The sequence below is a fragment of the Haliaeetus albicilla genome, chromosome 16 (genome assembly GCF_947461875.1).
Source record: "Haliaeetus albicilla chromosome 16, bHalAlb1.1, whole genome shotgun sequence".
Lineage (NCBI taxonomy): Eukaryota > Metazoa > Chordata > Aves > Accipitriformes > Accipitridae > Haliaeetus > Haliaeetus albicilla.
The window spans coordinates 19190430-19202011 of NC_091498.1; the positions used below are offsets into that span (position 1 = coordinate 19190430).

The 11582-nt window shown below is 42.4% G+C and overlaps 1 protein-coding gene across 1 annotated transcript; it reads left to right on the plus strand.

The window, feature by feature from the left end:
- Positions 1-1100: 1100 nt before the first annotated feature.
- PSMA1 (proteasome 20S subunit alpha 1) lies at positions 1101-10289 on the plus strand. The gene is made up of 10 exons (XM_069803774.1): positions 1101-1243; positions 1947-1991; positions 4147-4248; positions 4759-4862; positions 5715-5803; positions 6534-6604; positions 7550-7679; positions 8358-8437; positions 9333-9437; positions 9930-10289. The coding sequence occupies exons 1-10, from the start codon at positions 1241-1243 to the stop codon at positions 9984-9986; spliced, it is 786 nt and encodes a 261-aa protein (XP_069659875.1). The 5' UTR covers positions 1101-1240; the 3' UTR covers positions 9987-10289.
- Positions 10290-11582: the final 1293 nt, after the last annotated feature.

The window sequence follows — 11582 nt, forward strand, 5'->3', positions numbered from 1 at the left end:
TTTCCAACAGAGAAACGTAAGAGGATTTCCAGTCTGCTGCATCTGATTAACAGTGCCTGTTGTTTTACTGCTACCAAACTGCCTTCATTTGTGTTTTCACCCTGAAGTGCTTAAGCTCATAAGCTTTGTTAGCCCGGACACTGTATGAAAACTTAACTGCAGCTTTGGGAAGCACACCACTTCATAAACCGCAGGCTTGTGAGAAAAGGGCAACGGCTGAAATGCAGCTTTAAAGCCTTCTTGTGGTTTTAGGCCAGGTAGGATGGGACTCCGTGGCCTCCTGGGGCAGGAGGTCCCGTTTGTACGCTCGACACCTACACGAGATGGGCGCCACACGTCCGCTCCGCAGAGATGCCCTTCCACAGCAACGGGGTTTGCCTCGGACCAGAAAAAAAACTAAGTGAGGGGGGAACCGGTACTAACCTAACGTTGATGACCGGTACTAACCTAACAGTACGTTTCCGAGTGTCTGTGTGCATCTATGCACAAAGTGTCGACGCGGTGAAGGAGTTCTCACAGCTGCTCCAGAGGTAGCTTTTGTGAGCCTGGCAGTGGCGGGGGTTAACCAACTTTTAAAGAGTCGCTGTGGGTGAATTTATCCATACGTACACCTATCCGTAGCTCAGGTTTTCACCTAACCTAAGGCGCGCTCGTCCCCCCGCTCCCCTCGCGTCCCGTGGCTCTGAGGAACACCGAGGCCGCTCTCCCAGAGCACCGAGGGAAGGCCGGCGACAGCACGTGAGTCCCCTCTGACGTCAGCGCCGTTCCAAAAATCTTCCGCCGTTCTAGAAACGCCACCGCTGTTTCAGCCCCAGTAGAACGGCTAACGTTGAGTTTTGGCAAGCAAAGTCAACGGGTTTCGAGCTCCACAGTGGAGGTTTTCCTCGAGGAAGGGAACTGTTGCACCGCACGCCGGAATCCCAAAAGGCTCGCTGCTCCGCTGTGAGTTGAGAGGGGCGCCGGGGAGGAGGCAGCGGCCGGCAGGGCAGCCCCGGGGACCCGCCGCCTCCCGCCGCCTGGCCGGGGGCCCTGCCTCGGCGACGACCGCGCATGCGCCGCCGGGCCGGGGGCCCTGCCTCGGCGACGACCGCGCATGCGCCGCCGCGGCGCGTTCGATCGATGACTCGAGGGGCGACTAGCGCTGCTTGGCCGCTTCCAGTCGGGAGCGATCGCTGCCCGAGCGGTGCCCCCTCCCCCCCTCGCTGCCCCGGAGCGCCGCGCCGCCGTCGGGGGAAGGAGGATGGTGAGGGGCGGCCGGGCCGGGCCGGTTCGGGACAGGGCACCCCCGCGCCGCCCGCCCGGGCTGCGGAGCCAGCCGGGGAGGGCGGGAGGGGGCAAGGGGGAGGGCGAGAAAGCGGGCAGCGGGCCCGTGAGTAAGCAGTTCCCGGGCCATCCGGCGCCGGGCCCGGGCCTCGCCGCCGGGGCCCGGGGCTGCCCGGGGAAGGGGGCGGCCGCGCTCCCCCCGGCGGGGCAGGCGGGGCGCGGGGGCGGCGGTGGGGCGCGACCCCTTCGGCCCGGCCCGGCCCGGCCCGGCGCGACGCCGCAGGGGGGGAGAGGCGGCTCATGGCTGCCCTCGAAACGGGCCGGGCGGGCGCGGCGGCGGCCCGGGCCCCGGCCCCGGCCCCGGCGAGGGCTCGGCAGGGCTTCCCGCCGGCCGGGCACCGGCACGGGCAGCGGGACCTCGCCGTCCCGCTCCCGGGGCTCTCCCGCCGGGCATGGGGGGCTGGCTGCTCGGAGACTTCGAGGCGGTGCTGGCCGGCAGGCGGGCGCGCTCGCTCCGGCCTGGAAAGAACCGGGGCACCGTGGAGAAGGGGCCCCGGTGGCCGGCCTGGGACCGAACCCTTCGCCTAAATGCCCTGTCGAGACACCGACCAGAACTTCGCTCGGGAGTCCTCTTCCTGCCTGCTTGTTAGTTGTACTAATGGACTTTGGTTTGTTCGTTCTAGTTTCGCAACCAGTATGACAACGATGTCACGGTTTGGAGCCCGCAGGTAAAATAACTTTGTACGCTTGCTAACTGGCTCTTGACCTGCTTTTTGGTCTTCCTTCACTCTGGCAGCAGCGGTATCACGGCAGCGTAGACTGTATTCAGGTGCCTAAAGCTTACCCCTGTCTGCTCCCTTCTTGTTTTGTAGCCTGTAGGTTTCTAGAAAGCCATTAGCACGTCTCTAAGCTTCTGGTGTATGAACCTGAGTGGTGCTTAGGTGGGCCTTGTTACCTCAAAGTACTTTCATTCCAAGTTGCTTTCTGAATGTACCTGCGAGGTGCGAAGTAGATGCTGTCGCCCTTGGGGGTTGGACTAGATGATCTTTAAAGGTCCCTTCCAACCCAAACCATTCTATCATCGATTTACAGACCTATAATAAAAAGTAAGGTATGGAAATCCATGAAAACGAGCTTAAATCTCCCCAATGTTAGGCTACTGCTAGGTCACTCTCTCTTTTATTCACTAGCAAATGTTGGAAAGGAACTATTTGGTTTACAGTTGGGAAGAACTTTTTTTAATTAAGAGCTCTACTGTGTTCAAATTGTTCAGAACAAAATCAAATTATTAAAAGTTATTATTTAGTGCTTAAGTGAGAATATGCTGACTTCTTCAAGTATGTGTGTACAAAAAGAGAAACAGGCGCTGTTATGCCATACTTGAAGACAACCTTGAATATTTGGATATTCTTTAGTCAATACCATGATAGCTGTGGATGGCTTTGAACTGTTCTCATCCTTCTTAATGATTGTGTTTCTCTGGAGGACTCTGTATCAGGACCTTTAATTTTAAAAATTTTAATTTATCTGTTACTTCAAAAATTACTTTTAAGACTACAACATTCTCTTGAGACTTTTAGTAGATAATGTGAAGTCATCAACAGCGCTGTTTTCTTTTTTTTTTCATAAATTGCCTTGAAAATATGAATAGTGCTGATGTCTTTTATAAAAAAGGCATTTAAAGTAGCTACTGTGCTGCAGTTAGCACTCCATACGTTCCTGTAGGTGAGGCAGTGATATAATACCGTAATAATTCTTGGCATTGTTAATATAGGAGCAAAGAGTAATCATATTTTATTGGGGCATGTTTTCCAATATTGTTGTAAAGGAAAGGAAATACAAGATTAAAGGCTACAAAGGGTTTCACACTTTTACAGCCTTGCAAGTCATTCATGAAAGTTGATAAAAGCATGTTGGAGAGGTCACAGTGATTCCATACTGCTCTTGGGCAGGAAATATCCTATGTTAGTGAAATTCCATTTATAACTTAGTCGATGGAATGGAACATTAGGGTATTTTATGCATCTAGTGGACTTTGCATTTCTCTAGATAAATCAAATCAAAAACCTTTTAGCAGAAAAACCCCCAACAACCTAATAGAAGGTGATTTCCTGTAGATTATCCCCAGTACATTTCACTGTAACAGCTACTACGTTCCACTCCATCACAACTGGTAGGATGCAACTGTATGCCTGAGTTAGGAATTCCAGTATTTGCACAGTAGCAGTGAACTGACTGTGAATGCTGACTACTTGACATAAGCTGGCCAGGTAGAGTGCAGAAAATTAGCTACTTTGCCCTCAGTGGTTGCATGAAAAGGATGTTGTCTCATTTTCCTGTAAAGCTCCTGGCCGCCTTTGCACAACATGTGGGGACTTAATTGTCTTTGAGACCTTTACTCCTCTTTCAGACTTTACTGCAGTTGACTAAATAACTTGTTCAGAAGTTATTAGGGGATGGATGGTGAGGCACAACAATTGCATAAGACTCATTTCTTCAGGAAACTCGATTAAAAGTTAAGTGTCCAACTTCAGCTAGAAGTTCTGTCTTTGAATTACATTGGGTCAAATACCGATTCCTCTGAAGACAGTGACAAAAGTCTTGTGATTCTTATAATGTCAAGATTATTCACCCTTTCTTTTTAGTTTTCCTGTTTCTTTGTATGCAGTAGTGAGTGGCTCAGAGATGGATGGATTTTTGTGGGTTAATGGTGAGGTGTTTGCAGAGGATAATTGAGGAATTCTATCGGTTGTAGGTTTAAACTGTTAGGCAGTAAGTGTACCGATTGGGGTGGGGGACTCAGAAGGTCTGAAAATCAAAAACAATTGAAAATTGATACAGAGGATTAACTTTAGAATGGTTACTTTTGATTTTATTCTGTAGGGCCGAATTCATCAAATAGAATATGCCATGGAAGCTGTGAAACAAGGCTCAGCTACTGTGGGGCTGAAGTCGAAAACGCATGCTGTTCTGGTTGCTCTCAAGGTAAATTCAAAACTGTGTTCTTGGGACAATAATGTTAGTAGAAAAATTTTAGTTTGGCAAATTAGTTTTGCACAGTCTAAACTTTTGTGTGTAATGTAAATGCAATCCCAGTTTTGTTTTGCTTGAGTACCAGTATAGAGCTGTAAATATTTTCAGTACCTATATAAAGCAGATTTTCACAAAATGGTGAAGGAAATGAGTGAAAGATCTTTTCTTTCCCCTTTAAAAGATGTGTTTGGTTTTTTTGTTTGTTTTTCATCAGTTATTAAGGAGTAAAACTATTTATTTCTTTTCCCAAAGCTTGAGTGAGTGTCTGTTCTTTTTTTTTGTTCTGATAGTTTCCTACTGAAGTGGAATTAGGTTTTTCTTGTCTTCTGTTGCAAGTTTATAAATATTTTTTCTTGTTGTTTCATGATCATATTCAGTTCTTGCTATAAATGTTAGCAGATTTCTCCACGGTGCTTGGCAAACTGTTCGGTTTCCCACATAGCTTTCTCCTTTTATGCATAGAGAGCACAGTCTGAGCTGGCAGCTCATCAGAAAAAAATCCTGTACGTTGACAACCATATTGGTATCTCAATTGCTGGACTTACTGCTGATGCAAGACTCTTGTGGTGAGTATCTTAGTTGTTGACATACACAGTTCTGCAATAATGAGTGAAAGGTCATTTGTAGACTCTTGCGAATGAAATTTTCTGGTCAGCTAAGGACTAGTCTTGAGTTACTGCTCTGTTGTACTATGCCAAAGACCTCAGCATGAAATTCTGGCAGATTTTTAACTAGTTGGCAGAAATCTCATTTGTTTGGCCCAAAATTTTGCTCTTTGGTTTTGTTACTAGCAAGACAGTCCTGTCTGGTTTCCTCAGTGTGATGGGGTTTCCAAGCAGCCAGAGAAAGTGCAGCACTTATTTCCCTCTAGCAGCTGCTTCTTTGTACACACATTTAAGAAACTTACTAAAAATACACACTGCTGTATGTGTTGGCTTCAGAGGGGCTTGCTTTTTACCTGCTGGCCGCGTAGTTTCATCAGTTGAGGTAAATGTACACAGAAGGAGGAGTGTTCCTCAGTTTGATAGGAAAGGAAAAAGAAGGCAGAGGAAGAATTGCTAAAATAAATTTTAATTCCTGTAATGTTACAAAGAAATGTTACCATTTAATGGTGGCTTTTTTCCAGATGATCCATCTGTTGCCTGCATGAACTTCTACCTTCTTTGCATTTGTATGGCTGAAATGCTATAATACTCTTTCAAACCTGTGGTCAGCTTTCTAAATAACAATTATAGGTCATGATGAAATTAAATTATGTAATGCCTTTGACCCTTTTTCTCAACAGGCAGAGCTGAAACAAAAGTTCTTAGCTTAACAGACAAGTATTGAGACAAAAACTCATTGTGACTTTGATCTATGCATTGGTTTGATTTTTTTTTTTCTTCTCTTTTTTTTTTTTTTTTCTTTTTTCCTCCTAGCAATTTCATGCGTCAGGAGTGTCTGGATTCTAGATTTGTGTTTGATAGACCTCTTCCAGTTTCTCGCCTGGTGTCACTAATTGGAAGCAGTATCCTTTTTTTTTATACTTCTAACACTTTTATATTTTTTTACTTGTTCATACTTGTTCATAAAATGATCACAGCTTAAAAGTCATATTAAATTGAAAAAGTTAATTTTTCTTTATTCACATTGCTTGTGTATTCTTTCAGAGAATATCCCGTAACATGCACTAAACTGGTAGAGAAGCAATAAAGTGCTATGCAACCTTTAACATGGCACTGTTTTTCTGTTACACAGCCTCATGCCTTTGGAGGTGGGGGAGGAAAAATGACTGCACTATTCAAAATATGATAACTTACTGGATTGTAGCTGCTCGCTCAGTTTTGGGTTTTTTTTTTTCTTCCTCTGGCAACTTCTATCTCTGCGTGGAACACAGCGGAGGGCTTGTATTCTGTTATCAGGTGCCTGGAAAAAGTTCAAAGGGCTAGGAAAATAAATGATGCTGTGCAGCGTTAGGTGAACTGTTTGTATAGTTGGTTGAATGCACCCTTCAGTTATTTCAGGAAAGCTAATGGCTAAATTTTCTTTTGGTGAAAAAGAAGTTGGTATTCCAAGTAAGCCATGAAATCTGTTTTCCAAGTAAGCTGTGTAATCCTTTTCATTTGAACGTAGTCTTCACTCTTGCAGAAAGGTTTACAAAGACTATATAATGATTTTGGTGCATCTTTGCTTGGCTTAGGAAAACATTTTGGGTAATTAACATGTTATTTTGAGATTGTTTCCTTAGCTTACTTAAGAAACCCAGATACCAACACAGCGTTATGGCAGAAGACCGTATGGCGTAGGACTGCTCATTGCAGGTTACGATGTAAGCAAGCTGCACTAGTCACTATTGATCTAAAAGAAAATGTGCTTAATGCAATTTTATACAATAAATAGATGTTAAGAGGGGAATATGGAAGAAGTGAACTCATCAAAATTCTCTGAATAAGGAAATTATTTTCTGTATCTTACCTTAAAACATAACTTTAAAAAATGTTATTTAATAGCTTATGAAGTGTACCTTTGCAAAAATGAAAACCTAATTATTTTAAGGTGCAAAATGAGATACTGCAAAAATTAGATTTGTTTGTGTTTTAAGGGATCAAAATGTTGATCCCACGATGACAGTAATTATTTTACTATTGATTATGGAGCTCTACAAACTATTATTTTAAATACTTTTTGTAAAAAAAATGGATGTGGAAATCATCACTGGCCTCTCTTACTTGTTTAGCAGCAACAGTTTGCTTAATGCAGCACACACAGAATGTCTGCCCTCAAAAGTTTTGACATGAGGAAGGTTGAAGGAAATTGTCTTGCCTGAAATCTTGCATGGCATGGCTAAGTCTACAGCAGGTTTTTACTTCTGTGCAGATAAGGTGGAATGTGTGTAAAATATCTACTGTGAGCTATGAAGTAGGAAGCGTACATGAGCACAGTACAGTTTATGGAACAGAGAAAGAAACACTTTGGGTGCTAGCTATCCTGCCCACATAAAAACTGCATTTAAATGAACAAAGTGTAAATAAAGATTTTTTTTTTATTATTATTATTACTACTGTTTGGGTTTTTTTACAGTAGTTTTGAAGGAATTGTATAAGAACAGTGATATGACAAGCAATATAAAATACATTTATGTGCATACATAGAAGCTATGAGATGTACCATGAAACAAAACTGTTTTAGAAAATATCACGTGTTCCAGAAGCAGACTTGGTATGAATTTATACATTTGTTTTACATTCTGTGGGATTTTTTTCTCTCTTTGTAGGATATGGGTCCTCACATCTTCCAGACTTGTCCCTCTGCAAACTATTTTGACTGCAAAGCAATGTCCATTGGTGCTCGTTCGCAGTCAGCACGAACTTATTTGGAGAGACATATGACTGAATTTACTGACTGTGAGTAATGAAACTCTGTCTAATGGTACTCATCAATTATTCAGTTTATTTTCTGCTACTGCTCTATTCTTTTGCATTTAGCAAGGTAGGAAGATAAATTTGGGGAGCCAAGTTTGGCATAAGTGTAAATCTGCATGAAGACAAAAATTGTAAGGAAAGTATTACAAATCTTCATGTCTAACATCTGGGTGCTTATTACATCTAATGAAAAGAGAATTTGTGCTCAGAAAAGCAGAGGAAAAAAAAAAAGGCCTCTGCCCTGTTTAAAACGGGGAAAGAACAGTTCTGTCCATATCAGAGAGCGATAGTATGTCAGGGCAAGTATTTTACGTGGTGCACTTAAAATGGTGAATTTATTTTTACATGAAACAGTCATGAGGAAGCTACTAAAAGGCTTCTTGGGCAAAAAAAATAGTGTGATTATTACTGCACTGGAGGCAGGGCAGGTGCCAAAACCAGATGCATTTGACCTCAAATGTAGGGAAGGGCTGGTTTCTTAAGGTATACCTTTATAACCAACTCTGTGATCAGTACCAGGAGTACCTAAAGAGAGCAGTTCTATAAGTCAAGCTAGCCAAAGTGGTTTTCGAGTTGTCAGCTGGAGTGGGAAGGAGGGGAAATGAGTGTCTAGATATAATACCATATATTTAGTAAATGTCTTTCTGGTTTTATTTTAAGGTAATCTAAATGAGCTAGTTAAACATGGACTACGTGCCCTGAGAGAGACTCTTCCTGCCGAACAGGATCTGACCACCAAGGTAAATACAAGGTTTTGCTAACAAGAAATTTTACTGCCATTCTTATTATTTTTTACCACGAAAAAGATTTTGTAGGGTGTGGCTGGCACTGAAATTTGGAAGCTGAACAATGGTTGATCGTATCATCTTCATTTCATATGTCACCATTTTATCTATAGTTTCCTTAATTATCTCAGATTTAATTTTCTTTAAAAAAATTGTACCTTCTTTAAATAAGACATTGTTTCCCTGGTTGCTTCATTCTATTTTAGACTTTGATCAGTGTTTAAGTTACATTACATGCAACTAGAATCACAGCTTTGCATTGTAAGCACAGGCAGGAGTTCACCCAGGAGGTGAGGGAAGGTAATGCACAAACAGTTGATTGAGTATCTACAGCAGCAAAAAGTTGCAGAAACTTCTGACAATGAATTGAGGAGCCATTGAACAAGAAAATTCTAGGGATATCCACTAGTTGGTGTTCTGCTTGTGGCTGATCTGCCATTTTCCATGTTTAATTTTTTTCTTCTTAGCTCACCCTGGTTTTTAGAACTCTTAAAATAATGAAAATGCAAAATAAGATTAAAATAAGTGGTTTTGAAAAATCATGTATGTTATTAAAAAGAAAACAAAAAAATGGAAAGAAATTGAAATACTTGAAAAGTAGTTTTACTTACAAGATTTTGAAACATGATAGCTTTTGTGGGGAGTAAATCTGCCTACCTTTCCTTTTTTAGTACAATCTACCAAAGAGGAGTCTCAAAATTTCCTTTTTTCGTTAAGTAGACACAAACAGCAAAATGAGTCTCTTTGTCATGGGAGGAAACTTTCATCTGTTTCACAGGCGAAAGCTATAAAGCCACAGAGTTAGTAGCAGAAAAATGCTTCTCACTTCTTTCAAAACTTTGCTTAACAGAATGTTTCCATTGGAATTGTTGGCAAAGACATGGAGTTTACCATCTATGACGATGATGACGTAGCACCATTCCTAGAAGGTCTTGAGGAGAGACCACAGAGAAAGGTATGTGTTTTAGATATAAATAAATAGGCTTTGCTGAAAGACAATGTTACGTGATGAATGACCTATCACATTTGTGTTCACAACATTTAACACTGTACTATTTTAGTAGAGTTTTAGGAACGTGATTTTAAAATCTGAAGTTACTACGTGAAAACCATATAATCTTAGCCACAGACTAAGATGCTTATTAAATCAGTTTATGCTGAACTGGTGATGGGCCTTCCAAAGTCATCTTTCCTTATCTATGATCAAGTACATGTTTCATTTTTTTGCAACTGAAGTGGCTACATGTTTCTCATGCCTGCCCCAGGATGCCTCCTTAGTCTCCTGGTTACCAGCTCTGTCCTGCTCCATGCTTAATTTGCATAATGCTACTTTGTAAGCTGTTTGCTGACATGAGCTGCATTAGTGATGCTCAATCCAGGATAAAGCTGATTCGTCACTTGTTGTTTTTTGCCCTTCTATAATATATATTTTTTTTCTCTCTTTAAGCCTGCTCCGCCTGCTGATGAACCTGCAGAAAAAGCAGAGGAGCCCATGGAGCACTAGTTGGTGGATGAGTTCCTCTGTGTTAATGTATGTCTAATTATACAGGAACGTTTATCCATTTGCTGGTAACTTTACCCTCACCTATATGCGTTTTCTGCTGATACATTCTGAGGATTACTCTTAAAAAAGAAAGAAACCAACCCACCTATCCTTAAAAGATAGACAGGAGGTCATAACTGGGTGTATTTTCTTTGACAAGAAAGGTGTAATCATTTTCTAAATAGTACATGATACTGTTTTTTAATGAAAAGCATACTGTCTTTAACTTGTAAGGACAAGTGGAAATAAATCACTTTCTTGGAATCTGCTGTGGGTTTGGTTTTTTTAATCTGAACAAACACCTGTTCAAATACTTCTGTCATATCAAGGTGCCAGCATGTGTTTGACCATTTGTCAATGTGAGCTTTTACTTATGGTATATAAACATGGTGCTCTTGGAAAGCGCTGAACTGAGAGGACTTTAACATGCCTACAAAACTACAACACAGCTGTGGAACAAATAGGATGCAGCGTGTTTCCCCATGTTGTCTAATCATTGTCTCAAACTCAGCTTGAAAAGACATCATTTCTGGTTATGAGTGTTTACCAGAAACATCATACGCTGAATAAGCGTGAAGCTGTCAACCAGCTTGTGTTTTGGTTTTTTGAGTCCTCTGCTTTAGTAAACCCCAGCTCCTGTGGAACCGGAATGAATCACTTTCTTCCTTTAGAGCCATCAGCCGGCTGTGGGGTAGCGAAGGGCTTTTAGCTGACTGATGGTCTAAACTGAAGTAACGAGGGAAGCATGTAACATTCCTATTACAGGTCCCCTGAGCTATGGAGTCTCTGCATTGCTGCTGAACAAACAGGCTCTCCGGGCTTTGGTCCCGGCAGGTTGTTCTGCACACTCTGACTGAGGGGTGCCTCGTGCCCGACGGGATTCAGGCTGACTGCCGCAAAATTGGAGACCAACAGCGACTTCTGTAGGGATGTCTGGGAGGGAAGCCTGGTGAGTCGGTGCTTCCCAGGTGCAAAATGGGTGTGATGCTGTATTTTAAGCAAAATGAGTTCAGCATTATATTTTTCATTTTCCATGTTGGATCATTCTGTTTAATTGTTGTCACTAATGAATACATTGCAAAGGACAAGAAACTAATTTTTGTGGTGGACTCAGATAGCGGCTTGATACCCTGCTCAATGTACTTTAAAAAAGGCCTAAAACTTGAATCTTGTATTTATTAATAAATAAAGCATGGTGCTGTTTTGAACAGGCTTTAAATGCTGTATTGACTCCGTGTAAATAGTTCAGTCATGGAAGTATCAAAATAATATCAACAGGGCTGTGTATTTGGTTTTAAGCACTAGATCTGCTGGTTTTAATTTCTTCTATTTTTTCTATTCTAGTATCATTTTCTCCCTATTCATTTTCCATTTAATTTTTTTCCCCTATTCTTTTTCTATTTATTTACCCCCTCCCTTTGTTTATTTACTTATTTATTTGGGGGGTGTATTTTCTTCCTATCACTATTTTTACGGCAGCTGTTCCCAGGGTTCCTGAGCCCACCCTCCCGCCTGCGCGGGAAAAACCCGCCCCGCCGCAGCGCTGACGTTGCTTCT